At 45.5% G+C, this 21,815-nt stretch overlaps 1 protein-coding gene across 1 annotated transcript in view; it reads left to right on the top strand.

Moving 5' to 3' along the window:
• The first annotated feature begins 285 nt into the window (after positions 1-285).
• Positions 286-21,815, top strand: part of LOC138274879 (glutathione synthetase-like) — a 169,481-nt gene continuing 147,951 nt past the window's right edge. Inside the window, exon 1 of the mRNA XM_069219022.1 lies at positions 286-414. Within this exon, the coding sequence (XP_069075123.1) occupies positions 286-414 (129 nt within the window). The remainder of the gene's footprint in view (positions 415-21,815) is intronic.

Raw genomic sequence — 21,815 nt, forward strand, 5'->3', positions numbered from 1 at the left:
TGCACTTGAGTTTGCACCAAGGATCTGCATGATGCAAATCCCAAAAAACTACAATAATTGTGTGAAACAGCTCTACATTGAATAGCAGAGGGAGTTATTGTTTGATAATCCATGTTTCCTCTTGTTGCTGCATTTGGAGCTCATGGTGTCCCATGTGTTTTACTTCTGCTGCTCCTCTCCATATTATTGAGAGCCACCCTGGGCTCCAATGCTTGTTGCTGCTTAGTAGGTTGATATACTCAGAAATCAATAATTCATTTTGTTTCCTTTCAGAGTGCAGTCACAATGGCAGGAGTTTGGGATGATGTTTTAGACGACCAGATGCTAGTTGAAGAAATCATTCAAATTGCAGTTGATGCTGCTTTGCTTCAAGGATCTGTAATAAGAACTAAAGAACAACCTAACACATCTGAGGTAACATCTCTTTATAGAACAGTTATACAAGGGACACCTGCTCTTCTTCAACCAAGTTCATTACAGAGTGCCAAGATCACGATTTCCTGAAGCCTATCGATCTGCAGCCCGATTACTTATCACAGTCCTGGTCAGCTCCGCAGTTCACTTTTATTGGGTACCTCTGGCACTGAGATGGATTGTGAGTGTGATTCCAGAAAATGGGAATCCCAGTTCAGAAACAAGCTTGTGCTTACACTGGAAACAGCACATTAGTGGAAGTCAGATAATTGCATGTAACCACCTGTCTGCCTCTCACGGGCAGAGACAAACCAGTCTCAGTTTTAAGAGTGAGCAGGGATCCTCCTGCAGGTGGGTGCAAAGTATGACTAAACCACTTTATGGGGAGATGCCTGGAAGGAGATATTGGATCCAGGCCTCTCCCTCTAAAAGGGGTACTACTGAGGACACAAAATATGTGCACTTCCTTTAGTTGTGCACAGTAAGTGCACCTTGAGAACGCTTTTTTGCCCCTGCACCTGTCTCTGTATATGGTGAGTCCTATCACACACAAAGAGGGGTTGCCCTGTTGTTACCTTCTTGAGTCCTGGGAAGACACATAATTATAAACACAATTGACTCTTAAGGGATAGATTCAATGTAGTTTCCTTGGACAATAATACACCAATTACTATTGTACTACTAGTATATATTTTTTACATATTAATTTTATTTTAGTCATTTTTACTCATGAAAACTCTGTAGTATATATCCATATATCTAGGTATTATGCCATCTCATTTTATCCAAAAATCAAAAACAAAGCATGTAATATACAATCCTCTGTACAGTAACCATATGCCAAATCCTCTGTATCCTTATATATAAATCTTCTACAGTTGACGGCCATATAAAACATAAATCTGAAATCCTGGTCCATCATGTCAGGTAGTCCACCATATGAACATCAATTGTCTCTGTCCACTGTTGTTCTCTCACATTGTGAAATAAGGACTGATGGTCTTCGCCACTACTTATCCTTTTCCTAAGTTTATAGAAGACTCATGATATAGAACTATCAACGCGGTTCACCACTTCACTTCTGGCCTCTTCAGGACTGATAAGGATCATGTATCTACAGTGGTCCTTAGTCGAGGGTACTAACTCCCCTCACACAACACAGTAAGATTCCCACCATCTATTGCTATGTGTCAGACCTCAGACACTGCAAAAACAGGTTGTGTCTTGCAGGATCGGAAATCTCTGCTGCTGGCATGTAAGAAGCGACTCGAGCGATCAGATATCGGAACATTCTACATGCTGACAATTTTTTTTTGGGACTCTTTTCTTAGTACCCAGATTTTGTTGTACTTTTGTGGGTAACCCCTGGACTGAAAAAGCTTCCTCTGCTATTGAGCAATAATCCATCCCTTTGAACAACTGTGAGGTCAGGGGGTCTCCCTAGGCCTGCTATGTCTCATTTAGCCAACATGCAGCCGATCTCCACTAATAGCTTTTGTCCTCTGTTCTCTTCCCATCCAGGGAAACCTCCCATGATTGCCAGTATAGGGTCACAGTCTATCAGGAAACCAATTGTAAAGTAAAGAAATATTGAGTTCCAGTACCCATCTTTGCCCCGGCACTCCCAGGCAACATGCATTAAGGAACCTCTACCCAGGCAACAGTGAAGGCACTAGGGAAAATTGCCCTGCCCCATCCTTTCTAGAGCTGGCATTTTGGTGTTGGGTGCGCTAGTCTTTTTTGTTAGGGATTCCTGTTTAACCTGGGCAATGATGCAGATGCACAGCAGATAGCCTTATAGTCACCTGTTGAGGTTTCTGCTCTTCGCGACTTAAAATTGTGAGAATTACAAAATCTGTAGAAGAATTTATTTAGATTGTTTTTAGTGATCGTACTATAGCTCTTTTTATCTGCACTTTGTACTTTTCTTATTTCCTGGGTTCCTAGGAAGCATTTCCGGAGCCGCCATTTTGTTGTGGGGCACAGTTTTTTTGCTTGGGATTCCCATTTGAACCGGCCAATGATGCAGACACATAGCAGACATGCTGCCTGCATGCCAAAGGCAAGCCCGTCTGCTCCTGTATGTGACTGGATCGTGACCAGCGCCAAGCACACTGCATAATTTTCATCAGGTATTTCTATGTCAGCTGACTTTTTAAAAGCTTGTATCAAATTTACCTAGCATTGTGACACCATCATCTCATTATTTGACATTGAGGGTCCTGGCTTTTCTACTAAATGTAATGCCTGCTTATGGGTGCTAGACCCGCCAGTGGTGGTGCCCGTTCATAAAACAAGTATGATACATGGTGGTCTCATTAATTCCAGCTCCCTTAGTAAACACTCCCAGGAAGTGCATGACCTTATTGAAGATCTTCAGGTAGACTTTTTGTTCATCAGTGAATCCTTGCTGAAAGATTGGTGCAGTTCTGATATTGCCCTTGCCCTTCCAACTGGGTATACCATCTCCAGGCAGGATAGACCTGGTCTTTGGGGATTTGGTCTCTCCATCATTTTTAGAGAGTCCCATCAGTGTGAAACCTTCTACTTCAGCTCCCTAGAAGGGGCTGAAAGTTTAGGGTTCTGTTGTAGGCCTATTCCCTCTCAGTGCTTTGCTTCTGGTTTAATTTACCACCCACAGGATTCAAGATCTACTTTTCTGGCATCTCTGAGAAATCTAGCCCTAGCTCGTCTAGTGCTTCAGCACACTATGTTTACCATCATGGGATACTATAATTTCCATTTAGAATGCTCCAATGTGAAATTATTAAGTTCTCTGATACTTTAAGCACCTTAGGGTTGCACAAATTGGTTACAGTACCTACAAATGAGGCAGGTCACACTCTTGAATGTATCTGTTACAATCCTAATTTACTAGTGGATGCTCCTATCCAACAGAGTTGGTCAGACCATATGTGAATCCCTTTCAAAGTCAATCTGGAGCAAGGTAATCGTCCTCCCTCTGTTCCTACCTTGGGCCCCTCTGTCGCGTGGGCTCTCATTATCCTAAATGAGACTACTGGATTTCTAGGCAGCAGGATCGATAACGGTGTGGGGGACTGAGTCTGACCCACATGTAAGGAACTCTGTCACCCTAAATCCGGTTGTTGCTCCGGCTAACTAGCAGTGCCTCATTTCTCCCACGGGGAAGAAATGATTGGGCAGCCGAGCGCATGACATCTTTGGAACTTCTCAGGGAAGTCGTGGTCACTCAGATCCAAACCAACTCTCTCATTCACAATATGGTCTCATATACAAATGACAAAGACAGTATAAGTTTTATAAAATGTTTTAATAAAACGACTGTATTTTAGATATTAAGGCGTGAGCCGCAATAACCAGAACAATACAACATAGTAGGATTGATATAGTAACCAGGAGAGTAAAACATAAGAATAACGCTATCATAATTCCTAACCGTTTCTACTCTCCCTCTGCTTGTTCTATTTAGAGCACAGCATGTTAAGCTTCTAGCTTGCCTTTCTGTATCACTAGGGAGACGGACACACTCATACCTGAGCAAAGGCCTGTGATCTGGTTCAGCATCTGCAACGAGGCAGTCAGCGTCTAGTTGTGGTTCCCTGGTCGGAATCTCCCTCTTGCATGTATTGGGACAAGGAAGCGATTTTATAACTAACATGTCATCGTGATCACAAAATGTCCCTACGCAGGAATGGCAAGTCTAAACTCCTACCACGTCTATCGGCAATGTACCAGACTGTATCCTTGACTGAAGCACAGAGTGAATATGTTATGAAGAACTCCAGTGCTGAAGTAGGCAAAACAGTGTGATATGAATAAAAAACAACACCGTAGAACTGGCTATTCTGTAAAATAACAGTACGAAGCCTAATAGAAAGCATTTAGAGTAAAGTGCACAGAGGCTCTAAGCTGTAGGCAAATGAATAAAATATATTTAGGGCAAAGTGCACAGAGGCCTAAAGCCTGAAGCTAATGCGCAACATATACGTAAAACTGACCAACTACACCTCCACCACTCACATGTGTGGTAAGCTGCTAATTGATCCTAGATTTTTTTATAACTTTATCTGATTCTACCCCCACATTTCAAAGACGAATTGCTGATAATGTGGAATCCTTTAATAAGTGGATATCTCAAACAGGCACTATATTAGCACCAGTAATTTCCCAACGAAAAGTCACAAATCTCTACCCCTGCCGCTTGCTTCAACCAGGCCCTAGGAGATCAACATTTGCTTTGTAAGCAATTAGAAAGGAAATGGCGTAAAACCTGTAATCCAGCAGACTTTTAATTTAAAATGCCACTGAAAGCTTATCACAAGCAGATTAAGACTGTAATTTTTTTTTATTTCTTTACTCAATTTGAGGAAGTGCAATTCGGTCAAAAGCTCATTTTCAAGATTTCCTTGTTTCAAGGAGAAGGTATGATGTATTCAATGTGATTTTATCACCCCTGCATTTTCAATAACTGACTCTGCAATTGAGGAGCCCTTACAAGCAGGGACTGGAACTTTGCTAGCCTTCCAAACTATTTTGCTTGCCCAGACCCACCAGACCATCATGTCTTGTAAATCAGGATCACCAAATGACCCTTGCCCTCCCCATGCCCTTCTGAAGGCTGTGGGCATAGTCAACCCTGTGATTAATGAGATTTTGAATAACATCTTATTTACAACAGAAGTGGTAGATTGGAAGTTGGTAGTGGTCAAACCTTTGAAGAAAAAGCCCCCGTGCAAATCCTACAACACTGTCCAACTTACACCTTATTTCATTGCTGCCTGCAATGAGTAAAATAATTGAGAAATCGGATAAAATGTATTTTTCTGCATCTTCCCGTATTTCGTTTTGCGGCTTGTTTCATTAACAGATCCATACGGTCCATCACCCGCCATCAGCACTTACAAACCACACCTTTCCTCTCCTAACCGGGAACCCTTTGCCTGACTTTTGATGCCCGTCCCTTTACCACGGAGACAAAGTTGAAACTCATTGTGTGTGCTGTCCATAGAGCCCGCGCTGGTAAATGTCCAGCAATAAGCAGGGTACTTTCTGCCAGGCTTAAGCGACAACACAACTCATTTTCCAGCCACAAAACAGGCTCTGCCTACCATCGGTCATGGCTTATTCCAGCCCACGGATCTCAATGTGCCGGGGACCCATGAAAAGGGCCAGAGAAACAAACAGCTCAATGGACTTCACGTGGAGGAAAATCTCAGAGCCATTTTTTAAACTCTGCAGTGTACATTTCAGTCCTGCTTTTGGATGCTAATTATATTGAATTCCGAAGCAACAAAGAAACTTAGGGCCATATGTACGAACACATTTTCCCATAGACACAGAGGCCCATATTTATACTTTTTGACGCTAAACTACGCTAACGCAGTTTAGCGTCAAAAAATTTAGCGCCGTCTAACGCCATTCTGAAGCGCCATGCGGGCGCCGTATTTATGGAATGGCGTTAGCCGGCGCTAGCAGACCGGCGCTGCCTGGTGTGCGTGGAAAAAAACCACGTAGACCAGGCAGCGCCGGCGTAGGGGGAAAATGCCATTTAGGGCGTCTTAAAATGGGGCAAGTCAGGTTGAGGCAAAAAAATCGCCTCAACCCGATTTGCGCCATTATTTTCGACGCCCAGACGCCATTTAAATGACTCCTGTCTTAGTAAAGACAGGAGTCATGCCCCCTTGCCCAATGGCCATGCCCAGGGGACTTATGTCCCCTGGGCATGGTCATTGGGCATAGTGGCATGTAGGGGGGCACAAAGAAGGCCCCCCTATGCCACCCAATTTTTTTTTAAAAATATACAAAATTATACTTACCTCAACTTACCTGAATGTCCCTGGGGTGGGTCCCTCCATCCTTGGGTGTCCTCCTGGGGTGGGCAGGGGTGGCAGGGGGGGTCCCTGGGGGCAGGGGAGGGCACCTGTGGGCTCATTTTGAGCCCACAGGCCCCTTAACGCCTACCCTGACCCAGGCGTTAAATAGTGGCGCAAATGCGGGTTTTTTTGACCCGCCACCTCCCGGGCGTGATTTTTGCCCGGGAGTATAAATACGAGGCATTTGCGTCGCCGTCATTTTTTTAGACGGGAACGCCTTCCTTGCATCTCATTAACGCAAGGAAGGCGTTCACGCAAAAAAATGACGCTATTTGCCCATACTTTGGCGCTAGACGCGTCTAACGCCAAAGTATAAATATGGCGTTAGTTTTGCGCCGAATTTGCGTCAAAAAAAACGACGCTAATTCGGCGCAAACGGAGTATAAATACGGGCCAGAATGGCTAAAACCGATTGCTACATCTGGCCCTTAATGAATTATTTTTTAAAGTCAACTTGACTGCATTTTCCTTTTCATTGTTAATTTTTTTTTGCTATGTGGGTGACTCTCATTTTAACTATGCAGATTACTGGCGAAAGCTAGTTTCATTTTAGTGAGCCACAGATGAAAATACACAGGACCAGAAGCTGGCAATAACCAGGGAAGCTAAATAGTCCTCCACGTTTGGGGGCATATTTATACTCTGGTTGCGCCGAATTTGCGTCGTTTTTTTCGACGCAAATTCGACGCAAAACTAACGCCATATTTATACTTTGGCGCTAGACGCGTCTAGCGCCAAAGTTCCCGGAATGTGCGTCATTTTTTTGCGTGAACCCCTTCCTTGCGTTAATGATATGCAAGGGAGGCGTTCCCGTCTTAAAAAATGACTCCCAGGCCTTTACGTGGTATTTATACTCCCGGGCAAAAATGACGCCCGGGAGTGGGCGTGGCCAAAAACGGCGCATTTGCGCCGCTTTTTAACGCCTGGGTCAGGGATGGCGTTAAGGGACAAGTGGGCTCAAAATTAGCCCAGAGTGCCCTCCCCTGCCCCCAGGGACCCCCCCTGCCACCCTTGCCCACCCCAGGAGGACACCCAAGGACGGAGGGACCCATCCCATGGACATTAAGGTAAGTTCAGGTAAGTATTTTTTTTTTTTTTTTTTTTGTGGCATAGGGGGGCCTGATTTGTGCCCCCCTACATGCCACTATGCCCAATGACCATGCCCAGGGGACAGAAGTCCCCTGGGCATGGCCATTGGGCAAGGGGGCATGACTCCTATCTTTACAATGATAGGAGTCATGTTGATGGGGGATGGGCGTCGAAAATAAATGGCGCAAGTCGGGTTACGATGATTTTTTCGACGCAACCTGACTTGCCCCATTTTAAGACGCCCATGCGCCATTTTCCCCCTACGCCGGCGCTGCCTGGTGTACGTGGTTTTTCTCGCGCACACCAGGCAGCGCCGGTCTGCTTGCGCCGGCTAACGCCATTCAATAAATACGGCGCCCGCATGGCGCTTCAGAATGGCGTTAGCCGGCGCTAATTTTTTTGACGCTAAACTGCGTTAGCGCAGTTTTGCGTCAAAAAGTATAAATACGGCCCTTGATCTCTAACTTAAATATTAAGGCCCGTATTTATACTTTTTTAGCGCCGCATTTGCGTCACTTTTTGATGCAAAAGCGGCGCAAACTTGCAAAATACAATTGTATTTTGTAAGTTTGCGCCGTTTTTGCGTCAAAAAGCGGCGCAAATGCGGCGCTAAAAAAGTATAAATACGGGCCTAAGTCTTTGATTTTGGCATTAGGAGGCGAAACAAGGCAGATGTTTTTCACTTTCTAAAACCTTCAAGGGCACAAACTAAACCTGTTGCTGTCTGGTAAATGTGGAAGGAAACACAACACAAACAGCACTAAGGCATAGACTCAGACAGGGACGCACTCTTTTCAGACCTTTGATTCACTGGTTAGCTGTACAACTATCTGACAGGTGTAAACCCTCTCTACTGGATGAACCTGTGTGTGGGTGGGGGGTCGACATATGAAGTACACTGTGCCCTGAAGCACTGTATTGGGAGCACTGCTCTGTGCAATTCCCTCCTCCTGTTTCTCTGTAACCACAGGCAGTCTCCACAGGCTCTCTCCACACCTAGGCCTCAAGAGTCCTGTGGCAAGTCATTGTAATGTAGCGATGCCTGTAATTGGGTTACCGCATCATGTAGGGTTTTGGGCTCTGAGTGGATTTTCCAAATTTTTTCTGCCATTACTGGGCACATATTCCATTTGATTGATGGGACTGTGTCCGGAATGCACAATAAAAAGTAAGTCCGGGTGCAGTAAAACCAACCATATTGTAATTTCAGGCAGAACTGAATCACTACCCAGTTTGTGTTTGGCCCTTATTGATGCAGCGATAAAGCCATCTTATTGCTGGTATAACATGTCTGGATTTTCCTGCAGTGCTGTGACAATAATTCCTGAGGGTTCTGTTTTATGCCCCCATTTCGGCACACCTCTACAGAACTCTCACTGTAATTTAAGGAAGCAAACAAATCATGTATATTTTTCATCATTTTGACTGCCTACAAATGTGAAATGTCAATTATATTTCCTATGAGCCAAAATACACAAGAATTTTGCACCACGCCTGACGTGTTTTCTGTTTGCATGGCCAGAAACCAGTCATATTAGCTTTGCCTCCATCTCAGATTGATGTTGTACGTTTGTTAATGAACTAGAGATATTAGCACACCAATTGACTCCATTGTTTATTGTAGTGCAAAACTTTATTTAACAAGTCCCACACTAAGGCGCATATTTATACTTTTTGACGCACAACTGCGCCAACGCAGTTGTGCGTCAAAAATGTGACCGCCGGCTAACGCCATTCCAACACGCCATGCGGGAGCCTTATTTAAGGAATGACGTTAGCCGGCGCTGCGGACTGGTCTGTGTCAAAAAAATGACTCACACCAGGCAGTGCTGGCGTCGGGGAAAATGGGAGTTGAGCGTCAAAAAATGGTGCAAGTCAGGTCTGAGGCAAATATCATGCCTCAAACCGGACTCGCGCCATTTTTTGGGACGCCCAATCCCCATTGACATGACTCCTGTCTTAGCAAAGACAGGAGTCATTCCCCCTTGCCCAATGGCCATGCCCAGGGGACTTCTGTCCCCTGGGCATGGTCATTGGGCATAGTGGCATGTAGGGTGCAAGTCAGGTCTGAGGCAAAAATCATGCCTCAAACCGGACTTGTGCCATTTTTTTGGACACACAATCCCCATTGACATGACTCCTGTCTTAGCAAAGACAGGAGTCATGCCCCCGGGCATGGTCATTGGGCATAGTGGCATGTAGGGGGGCCCAAAATAGCCTATGCCACTTTACAAAAACTTTAAAAAATACTTACCTGAACTTACCTTTACTTACCTGGGATGGGTCCCCCCATCCATGGGTGTCCTCCAGGGGTGGGCGAAGGTGGCAGGGGGTGTCCCTGGGGGCAGGGGAGGGCACCTCTGGACTCCTTCCGAGCCCACAGATCCCTTAAAGCCTGCCCTGACCCAGGCGTTAAAAAACAGCACACACCAGGCTGTGCGCCGTTTTTTAAGACCCACCCCCTCCTGTGCGTCAAAATGACGCTGGGGTATAAATAAGGCGCACAGGCCTTAAAGTCATTTTGTGGGCGGTAACGCCTACCTTGCATATCATTAACGCAAGGCAGTTTCCTGCTCCAAAAAAAAAGACGCACACAGTGGAATTTTGACGTCTGCGGGGTCGGCGTCAGTGTTTAAATATGGGACAAGGTTTGCGCCGAATGCGCCAAATTCTGTTCTGTAAGAGTTTATTTATAAAAGTTCGAGCCCTTCCTGGCAGAGCAGATATGGCATCATATTAAGTAGACCCTGTAGCAATGCACATAAAATGGAGCAAGTCAACTTTGCTAAATCAGTGCTGCTTACATAATAGGAAATTGAGCAAATTTGTTTTTCTCTTTATTTTGTCTGGGCCATATTATTTTATCCAAGGGTAATGAAAGTGGAGCAACTCAATTATTCACTTACTAGCTGTTTGTTCTTGGATACCATGAATGACATTAAAGGGAACAGCCCTTTCGGATGGGCTGTTTTGTACCTGTGCCTACCTCTGCCTCCCAACAGTACAATAATAAGTAATAACACACAAATCTGAACAGAGGCACACATGACATATCCAAAGCCTTACAAACATACGGTTGAAAACATTCACATTGACAATGCCAAAAGCTCAGAGCTCAGCCATTGCTGAGACCTATTGGCTTTGCCAATGCTTATTAAACATTGATTAGGTACATGATTCCTTAAAAGATCCTGGTAAATAAACAGTTTTACAATATTAAAACACAGAGCAAAATAAATTAGCCCACCATAATGGCTCCTTTTAGGGTTTGCCTACAGAGAGCTTTAGCTGCTTGTTGGACAGATCTATTGATTCCAATACATACTATATACTTACAGTTGGCTTCAGGTCAGCCCCATGCTTATGATTTTGTTGTCTAACTCAGCTGCCTGTTTTTGATTCAGTGGATTTCCCACTTATTTTTGTTTTTATCCACCCAGGAGCATTTTAGTCTCAAAGTGTTCTGATTGTTATATCGTTGGGCAGCTGCCTTGATTGGACTCTTTTTATTTAACATTTAGCACTCCACCCATGCACATGCATTACAACACAAGCACTTGCATCACCAACCATCTTTGAATTGATTAACAGAAAACCCATTCCAAAACTGATTACTATGCATGAGCCTGCATCATGATATGTGTGGCCAAAACGCATTGTCAAAGCCAAAAGCTTGGCTGTCCTACCAACACGTGTTTCATAATTGCACTTGCTATTCCATCAGGGCCTGGAGCCCTGCTATTCTTCAGGTAAATTGTTCTTTTTTAAATGGGAAAAAAGGGCTGCAGAATAAGGCTTGTGGTTTTTCCCCTGACAAAAAAGGCATCAACAAAGGTTTTGCAGTGATAAAATCACCATCTTCCCAGCTTTCAGGAACAGGCAGACGTAAAACACAAAACCACATTTTCCAACACAATTTTGGCATTTTACTGGGCCGTACCCCATTTGTACTGTTTTTTGTGCTTTCAGCCTCGTTCCAGTTAGTGACAAAAATGGGTGTGAAACCAATGCTGGATCCTCGACAGCTAAACATTTCTAAAATGTAGACAACATTCTGAATTCAAAAAAGGGGCATTTATGTAGATCCTTCAAGGTTTTCCTACAGAAAATAACAAATGAAATACAAAAACATCGAAAATGAGATGAACAAAACAGGCATTTCTTTCCACGTTTTACTATGTAACTTTTCACTGCCATGTCAGATTTTCAAAAGCAATATACCCTTACATCTGCTGGAATCTTCGGGTTGTGGGTATATATAGGGCTTGTAGGTTTATCAAGAACCCTATGTACCCAGAGCCAATAAATGAGGTGCACCTTGCAATGGGTTTTCATTGTATACAGGGTATACAGCAGTTTATTTGGTAAATTATAAAGAGACAAAAATAGGTATCAAGGAAACCTTTGGATTTCCAAAATGGGCACCAGATAAGGTGTTGAGAAGCAATGGTTATTTGCACATCTCTGAATTCCAGGGTCCCCATACTAGCATGTGAATTACAGGGCATTTCTCAAACAGACGTCATTTTTACACACTGTCTTACATTTGGAAGGAACAAACATTTGGAAGGAACAAATGTAGAGAAAGACAAGGGGCAATAACACTCGTTCTTATATTCTGTGTTCCCCTTGGTCCCCTGATAAAAATGGTACCTCACTTGTGTGGGTAGGCCTAATGCCCGCGACAGGAAACACAACACGAACACATCATATTTTTATATTGAAATCTGATGTATATTTGGAAAGTGTCAACATCAGGACAGTGCGCGCTCTACGGGCGACAAAAATGCAAAAACCCAGTCTTTATGCAAGATCATAATTCATGCATTGTGTTTCTATGCAGTTTGTTAACCTTTTGCATTGCAGAGTTTTACCTTCAAAATACTATGAATGATGTTTGCAATATCTTGTTCATTTGCAAGGCTTGGCTGCAGGTTTCGGGGACATGGTTAGGGTATGGTCCCTATTCTAAGACTTTCTAGAAGCCTTTCCTGCAGCATGGCTGGGTGTGGCTCGTGGGCAGGGTTTGACTCTATATAAGGGAGTCAGCCCAGCTCCACGTGCTCACTATTCAGAGGTCCCGGTGCAGAGCAGCAGCAGTTTCCTGAGCTCCCCTCCCGGAGGGCTTCCAAGATATTTTCACGCCTGGCCTCATTCTTTTGGTGTTCCTTGAGCAGGGCGTTAAGGCGGCGGTCTGAAAATCCAGCGTGTGTGATTGTTTCTTCATGTCATTTGCATATTCATGTTCGAATCAGCAGTGTGCGCGATTCATTCCTAGCATTTGATTCATGACTTTCGGATTGGCAAAAGTGTGCGCGATCTTTTCATGGCATTTGCATATTCATGTTCGAATCGGCAGTGTGCGCAATTCATTCCTAGCATTTGATTCTTCGCATTCAGATCGGCCACAGTGTGCGCGATCATTTCATGGCATTTGCATATTCATGTTCGAATCTGCAGTGTGTGCAATTCATTCCTAGCATTTGATTCGTGGCATTCGGATTGGCAACAGTGAGCGCGATCATTTCATGGCATTTGCATATTCATGTTCAAATTGTCAGTGTGTGTGATTCATTCCTAGCATTTGATTCTTGGCATTCGGATCGGCCACAGTGTGTGCGATCATTTCGTGGCATTTGCATATTCATGTTCGAATCTGCAGTGTGCGCAATTCAACCTAGCATTTGATTCGTGGCATTCGGATTGGCAACAGTGTGCGCAATCTTTTCATGGCATTTGCATATTCATGTTCGAATCAGCAGTGTGCGCAATTCATTCCTAGCATTTGATTCTTGGCATTCGGATCGGCAACAGTGTGCGCGATCATTTAACCCCTGGCGTGCAGTGTTGATTGAGGTGCACATAATTCCTGAGCCTTAAACCTAAAACCACCCGCCCCTAAAACTACCCAGAGCCCCCCACCCCACCCCACCCCTAAAACCTAAACCCCCAACACCCCAACCCTGCCCCTAAAATTACCCGACCCCAACCCACCCCTAAAACCTAAAACCACCCCCAACCACCCCCAACCCCACCCCTAAAACAAACCCAACCCCCACCCCATCCCTAAAACCTAAACTACCCCAACCCCCACCCCTAAAACCTAAAACCACCCCAACACCCCTGAGCCCCCCACCCCACCCCTAAAACCTAAACCCCCCAACCCCACCCCTAAAATTGCCCGACCCCCCAACCCACCCCTAAAACCTAAAACCACCCCAACTCCACCCCTAAAATTACTGCAACCCCTCACCCCACCCCTAAAACCTAAAACCACCCCAACCCCAAACCTAAACCATCCCAATCCCCCACCCCACCCCTAAAAACCTAAACCACCCAAATACAAAAAATACCTGACCCCCCACCCCACCCCTAAAACTAAAAATACCCCTCCCCTCAAACCTAAATCGCCTGATCCCCCACCCCTAAAACTAAAAATACCCCTCACCCTCACCCTCACCCCTAAAACTAAAAATACCCCTCCCCACCCTCCCCCGCCCCTAAACCTAAACCGCCCTGACGCCCCCTCCCCTAAAGCTAAAACCCAACCCTCCACCTGCCCCTAAAACTAACCCCAGGCACCTGAGGGGTTAAAATCCTGATCGGACTGTAACAGTTAGCTTCCCTTTGAAACAAGTGTCCAACGCACTCTAACGTTTTTTGCTCTGATGACTTCCTCCTTGTCTAGCCATGCCTCCTCTGTTCTAACTACTTTCTTAAATGTAAGAAACTTTATAGCTGTCAAGTTTTTTTTTTCTCTGTGTGCTCATTGTTTACTGATATTGACTGTTCTTTAAGACTAAGAATTCTTGAGTACAAATTTTTGGTATGTCACCTCTTGTAGCAAAGGATTCTGGGAGAAAGAGAGCTAGGCATGCAAATCTCCATTGCCATTTAAGCAGAGCTACTACATTTCCCTGTGCTTTAAGACCTATTGACTTCACTCAGTAATCTGGCTAAAAGGCCTCTCAATTACAGGCATACAGATCCAGTCACAGGGTCTCAGTCAATCCTCTGGCAAAGCTGCAAAAACCGATGATTTCCAATAGTAAATCCTTAGGAAGACAGGAACAACCTTATTAGTCTGTTCACAAATTCTATAGACCCAGGTTTTGAGCTGCATTGGGGAGAGCAAATGGAATATTTTCCCCAGTTCTATTGCCATACGTGTCAGACTCACAGTTTGTCCACACTATGGTTCAGTTAATGTGATTTTAAGAAACAGTTTTTCTTGACTGACTATCCTTAAAGAGTATGGACATTAATATCAGTCTGCCTTGGCCATGCATGAGTGTTCATTATAACCAGTAGCTGGTGAGGGGTAGGCAATCTGGAGATTTTGGAATGTATCACACAATGTCATTATATGCAGAGTGATGGTAATCCATATGGCATGACCAGTGTGGACTTGCAGATTCCCTTTGTGAATGTTACAACCTTCTACTCACCATATTGTGTTGTCGTTGTGCCTCTAGAATGCCTTGAAAACACCCAACTCTTTCATTTAAAACCGTAAACATCTGCAAGCAATATCTTAGGAGCAAAGGGTTTTTGAGAAAGCTTACTTAATTAGGAAGCCATTTATGTACATATTTGAATCCTCAATGTTGCTTTGTCTGCCCTATAATTTTCCTAGGAAGAGGCAAAGATGGACTCCATGATCATTCCCAAGATGATGGGCCAAGTGGATTTCTATAGCTGCTTCCCAATCCAAGATGGGTCCCTTACTTCCTTTGATTTCACTTCCTGTCTCTGTAGTATTAAAGGCTGATTAATTTCAGGGGAAGATGTGCTGCAAAGTAGCCAGTAGTAGTTTTCACTGCTATTCCTGCCACTTACTTTAGATTTTTGTCCATTGTTTGTCCACAGGATTTTTCTCAGATTTCAGACTCTTCAGCAAGTCTCTTGATTCCAGTTCCTTTCACTCTGACTTGAGTAGTTAGTTCCTGGCACTCATTGTTGACCTTTTTCTTCATCTGCCTACGAATATATTTGCCCTGCAGGGGTTTTCCTCCCATGCAACTTTTCTTGAAGGCACCTTGTGGAATTTTGTTCTGCAGGTAAATCTGAGCACCATGATGTAGTATAAGCTCTGTTTATTTAAACAAACTCAAGAAGTAACGAGGAGAGTAAAACATCCAACCATCTTGCTTCAACCCATCCAGACTCCTCTTTGCATTCTAGAATAGACTTACATCATGCCATGGTTACCTAACTTGCCAACCATGCACTAGATATACAGCGTAGTTATCAAACACCTCCCTCACATATTATACAATAATATTGAATATGAACTATAATTACACAAAAAAAGTTCAATAACCCAATATTATACAACATAAACATCTATTTCAACACAAAGGCCCTCAAAGCCACGGGTGCCAGAAGACCACCAGTGCCGGCGGTCTCCCGCCATATCACAGCTACTTCTGGATTTCCACCACACTTTGGGTGGAAATCCGGCAGTAGTCATGCTGTCTGGGAGAGGCGCTCTGGTGGTTCCTCCACCAGCCCCGCTCCACCAGTTGGTCACCGCCTGCAAAATTATGGCCCATGATATGGGCTGGCTGTGTCCGGCTGGCAGGGTGCTGCCGGCAGTGGAAGTGCCACTTCCTGTTTTCTGCCAGATGACTTTCTCCCTGGACCTGGACCCGGTAAGGGTGGGGGATGTTGTGTGTGCGTGTATTAGTGTGTGGTGTCTGTGTGTGTGCATGAATGTGTGTGTGCGTGGTCGTACGCATGTCTGTATGTATGCGTGTGAGTGTGCATGTTTGGATGGGTGTGAGCATGCGTGTATGAATGCGTGTATGAATAGAGTTGTGAATGTGTGTATGTTCGGAGTTGTGAATGGGTGTTTGGGTGTGTGAATGTGTGCATGGATGCGTGTGAGTGGATGCATGTATGTAAGTGTAGGTGAATGGGTGCATGCGTGGTGCGTGTGGGTGTCTGTTTGCATGTATGCGGGAAGTGGAGGGTGCAGTGTCAGAAGGGTGGGTGGGGGAGGTGGGTGCAGAATCAGAAGGAGTGGGGGCTGGGGGGCACAGTGTCAGAAGGGGGGCGCTATGTCAGAAGGGTGGGTGTGGGTGCTGTGGCTGGAGGGGGGAGGGAGGGGTCTAGTGCTTTCTGGGGGGGGTGGGGAGCCGTCTACCGGTGCCCTCCCCTGTCACCGGTAGCCCTTCCACCATGGTTTTCGTGGCGGTGCTACTGCAGCGGAAACCATGTTGGAAGGCCGGCTCCTAATACCGCTGGCGGTCTACTGTGGACCACCGGGTCGGAGATGATCATCTTTGGCACGGTGGCTCAGATCGCCATGGTGGTATGAGTGGAGATGTGACCGGTTGGCAGAGGCCAACCTGCCACACTAATAATGTGGCGGCCTGCACAGCCAGCCTATTGGCAGTGGGACCTGGCGGTCGGAAGACTGCCATGGTAAAAATGACCCCCAAAATCTGTTAAATACAATGTTTTTTTTGACTCTTCTATTAGAGCTCCGTTTGATGGCCAGCTGTTCCTTGACAACATCACCATCTTGGTGTGTGTTTGTTAACTGTCACAGGCTTTTCCATTAGGATCACAAAATACATTACTATGACCGAACAATCCTTTACAAACCACCACTCTATTTAAACTCCAAACCCGATGGTCTTCAGTTTTAATCTCATTAGTAAAAACTTGTATAACTCTCATAGGCTTCAACCACTTACTGCCCTCACTTCTCAAACCAGGTTGTGTTATCTTGACCCAGTCACCTACATTGACTTCAGTCTTCTTGACTGCATTCCTCCTGTCAAAATGTAGCTTTCATGATTTCTTCCTCTTTAAAATTCCAACCCTCAGAAATTGTCTTCTTACTGTTTCTCAAAACTTGTTTACCCAAGATGGTTCCAAAATTGTATTAGGTTGTCTTCCCCAAAACAGAGTAAATGGAGTTTCTTGTGTGACTGAATAAGTGTGAATCTATACACACTTATTCTACTTAACACTTTTTTCTTCCAAGACAAATGGTTACTCTTTGCCAAAGAAATTGTTTCTTTCAATACTCAATTGAACCTCTCCACTATCCCAATAGTTTCGAGGTGATAGAGAGCACACTTTTTTAGTTTAATCCCATACCCCTCCAATAATACCTCCATCTCTTTTGACACTAGTTGCACGCCACTGTCTGTTAATAACGTTTCAGGAATCCCTTCCTTTGAAATCAGTTCTTTTACAAAGTTAATGACTACTTTGGTTTCAGTACTTCTGGTAAAACATACCTCTGGCTACCTGGAATAAACATCCATCACTATAATAACATAACCCAGAGAATTATCACTGTAAATAGGTCCTAAAATATCCAGAGCAATATCCTGCCACAGACCAATAGGACGATTCCTAACCACCATGCTTTATCCCTTAATGCACATTCCATGCATACTCTTTCCAATCTCTCTGTCTGAGTGTCCATTACAGGCCACCGATATGAGGAACATAATCTTTCTTAAGTCTTGGAGATTCCCAAGTGACATTTGTGTGCCTATTCTAAGAATTCTCCTCTTAACTTAGTTGGAGGAACAAGCCTAGTACCTCTGAATAATAAACCTTGCTCTATTGCTAGTTGGTCCTTAGCCCACCAAAAGCCTCTACATTCCAAACCACATTGATCTTTGTCTTTCCAACTCAACTGCAAAAAATTTACAACTGCACTTAAGACCTTATCTGCCTTAACTCCATCCAACCACTTCTGTTCAGAAATCATTTCAAAATTAATCTCACAGACACACTCACCTCATCAGAATATACATAATCCTCCTTAGGACAATTGTTCAGATCCGGCACCAATCTAGATAAATATCAGCTGAAATATTTTCCACTCCAGGGATATATTTCACCTCAAAATCGTATTCTTGCAAACCGATAACCCATTTTGTGATTCTACTAGAAACAGCAACAGTACCTTCAGACTTGAAAACCTCACACAAACGTTAATGATGTGTCCTTACTACAATTGGACTTCCCCATAAAAACCTTTTAAGCTTTTTGATGGCCCAGTGTACTGCCAACGCTTCTCTTTATATGACAGAATATTATATTTCTGCCCCCTTTGAACTTCTTGAAATTAACATGATGGTTCCTCAGCTTTACAACCTCCCTGCTAAAGCACTGCTCCCAGTTCTTTGAGGCTAGCATCTGTAGTTAGAATCGAACACTTCAAAGGGTAAACATTTTTAAGTTTGGGAGCAAGTGACAGTTTGGCTTTTACCTTCTTAAATTCTTTCTCACACTCTGGGTCCCAAACAAACTCAACACCTTTCCTCAACAAATGTCTCATGTTTGAATTGATTTCTGCAAAGCTTTTAATACATTTGTTAGAGTACTCTGTCATTCCCAAGAATCTCATGAGCTCTTCTTTGTTCATAGGAAAAAAACATGTTTTGAATAGTGTTCAGTAATTCTGCTTTGGGCGCCAATCCATCACCCGTTACTGTGTGACCCAGATAATCAATAGTTTTGCTGCCAAATCTGCATTTCTCTATTTTGACAGTGAGATTCTGGTCCACCAGAACTCTTTTTACCCTAGCAATATGTTCAAATTCATCCCTTCCATAAACAAGTATGTCATCTTGGTACACATATCCACCCTCTATCTCACTTAATAGTTTTTCCATGGTGACTTGGAAAAAAGATGCAGCCGAGATTAAACCGAAAGGTAGTCTGGTATATCTGAATGTTCCAAACGGTGTAATAAAAGCCATGAGATCTCTAAATGATCCTTCTAAATCAATCTGGCTGGTGATAAGCGGAAGCGAGATCAATAGTGGTGAGGATCTTTGCCCCACCTAACATTACCAAAAGCTCTGAAATGTTTGGTAACTGATACCTATCAACCACAACCCCTTTGTTAATTTTCCTGAGATCTACACATAGGCCCTCATTACAACCCTGGGGGTCGGTGTTAAAGCGGTGGTAATACCGCCAACAGGCCGGCGGTAAAAAAAATGGGATCACAACCACGGTGGAAACCGCAAACACAGACGGCCACCTTAACACTCGGACCGCCATGGCGGTAGCAACAAACACGGCGGTGGTCACCGCTAACAGACAGGCGGAAGTCAATGTACTGCTCACCCCATTACAACCCGCCCATCCACCAGCTTTTCCGGGACGGTACCAGCGCCATCAAAAGCACTGCGGAAACAGAACACAGAAGGGAAACCACTCACCTCTCAACACTCAACAAAGAACCAGGACGCCATGGAGCCAGAGCTACAGGTCCTGCCCATGCTGGTCTACCTCCTCCTCCACCATGAATACGAAAGGCGGCGGCGACGACCACAGTGAGTACTGCACCTAGTACACAGGGGAGGGGGGAGGAAAAAGAGAGTGACACACATGCAACACGCAATACCCCCACCCACACCCTCACTCCCAACACCATACACACAAACACATGCAGCAACATTACATTTACACCACGTAACCCCTTGGAAGAACTCAAGGACAAAAGAATAGAGTCAAATCAGTGATATATTAGAAATAGGCAGATAAACATAATGAATAGCAAAACTGTATTTACTAAAATATGCAATATTTACAGAAGGCCGTACATTGTCCATTCAAAATATCCGTGGCCCACTGGGCCAAAAATCATGGGCCAAGCCCACACTTGACTGCTGCCTCAATACGAAGAGAACACTGCAGAGACATCAGGTCCAAAACACACAGGCACCTCAGTGGGACGGGGAAAGGGGGGCACCTCAGCCGGAAGATGGTACTACCCCACTGATCCTCGAGGGGGCTTCATGCCCACAGCAATGTCCTGGGGAGTGCAAAGCCACAGTCTCTCAAGTGGGTGGTTTACCCACTGCTGGGTCCTGGGGAGTGCAAAGCCACAGTCTCTCAAGTGGGTGGTTTGCCCACTGCTGGGTCCTGGGGAGTGCAAAGCCACAGTCTCTAGAGTGGATGGCTTCTCCACTGGTTCTGGAGGGGGCCTTGTGCCCAGTGTGCTTCATCCTGCCAAGGAGGGGGTGAGTGGATGCATATCTCCACTGGTCCTGGAGGGGGCCTTGTGCCCAGTCAGCTTCATCTTGCCAAGGAGGGGGTGAGTGGATGCATAACTCCACTGGTTCTGGAGGGGGCCTTGTGCCCAGTCTGCTTCATCCTGCCAAGGATGGGGTGAGTGGATGCATATCTCCACTGGTTCTGGAGGGGGCCTTGTTCCCAGTGATGCAGCACTTGGGGTGTGACAGTTCACATTCCCTCACCTGGGTGTCTGAGGCACAAGATTTGCAGGGACCAGGTTGCATGATAGTCCATGGAGGCAGGGCTATACTCCATGTTGCAGCTGCTAAAGCTGCAAATTGGTGGTAGTGCCGGTGCTGGTGGGGGTGTTGCCAGTGGTGGTGGGAGGCTCCAGCCCGTCTCCTGCAGCCTCGGACTGCTGCCCACTGGGGCTGCTGCTGCTGGTAGTGGTGCTGGCAGAGGTGCAGCTTGCAGTGCAGGTGGCGTGCTTGCAGCGGGGCTGCTGGTGGTGCTGGCCACGGTGCAGGTGGCGGGGCTGGAAGTTGTGCTGGTGGGCACCAGGCCTTCACATGCAGCCTCCGATGGCTGTAGTGCCTTGCCTGGTGTTTTCTGCCCCTTCCTCACCTTGGCAGATGCTGTTGTGACCTTGGCTCTGGCAGCTGGAGTTTTGGAGGAGGCCTTGCTGGGTGGTTCGTGCTCCTTGCCCTTGCTGCATGCTGTCCCCTTCTTCACCTTGGCAGGTGGCGGAATGGTTTTGTCCTTAGCAGTGGTTGGTGGCACACTGGCTGGGCTGACGGTTGTCCCCTTTGAGTCTCTGTGAGTTGCAGGTACCACAGCGGAAGTCGACTTGGTGGCTGAGGTGCTGGCCTGGGTTCAGGACACCCTGGCCCGAGGGGAAGGACAGGTGGGAGTGGTAGGGAAGAGGTCAATGTTTGCCATGAAAAGCTTTTTAGACACACTGGGAGGGAGTGGGTTTGGGAGTGGAGGAAGAGTGAGTGGTTGTAGGAGGCATCTGTCTGCAGAGTTTGGGTGAAGGTGCATGGGCTGGATGCTGTTGTGAGGTGGATTGTTGTTGGGTGGGTGGATGCTTGCGTTTGTGTACTTTGGGAGGAAGGGTCACAGACCAACTGTGAGAGGACACAGGGGACGTGTGCATGGATGTGGGGGTGGTGACTGCCAGTGAGTAGTGGTAGGCGTGCTGGTGATGGAGGTAGTGGATGAGAATGTAGTGCATGCAGATGTGAGTGGAGACGCTACTGGGAGGGAGGTGGACGAGGAGGAGGAGGGGGACACAGTGGAGGCAGTGGATGTTGGTGTGTCTGCATGGGGATGGTGCTTGTGTGAGTGCCTGTGAGATGAAGTGTGGTGCTTGTGTTTGCCTGAGCCACTTTTGTGTGTTGATTTGGGTGAATGCTGGGCTGAAGGTGTGCTTGGGATAGGCTGGGGTTTAGGGGA

Source organism: Pleurodeles waltl, chromosome 2_2 (genome assembly GCF_031143425.1).
Source record: "Pleurodeles waltl isolate 20211129_DDA chromosome 2_2, aPleWal1.hap1.20221129, whole genome shotgun sequence".
Lineage (NCBI taxonomy): Eukaryota > Metazoa > Chordata > Amphibia > Caudata > Salamandridae > Pleurodeles > Pleurodeles waltl.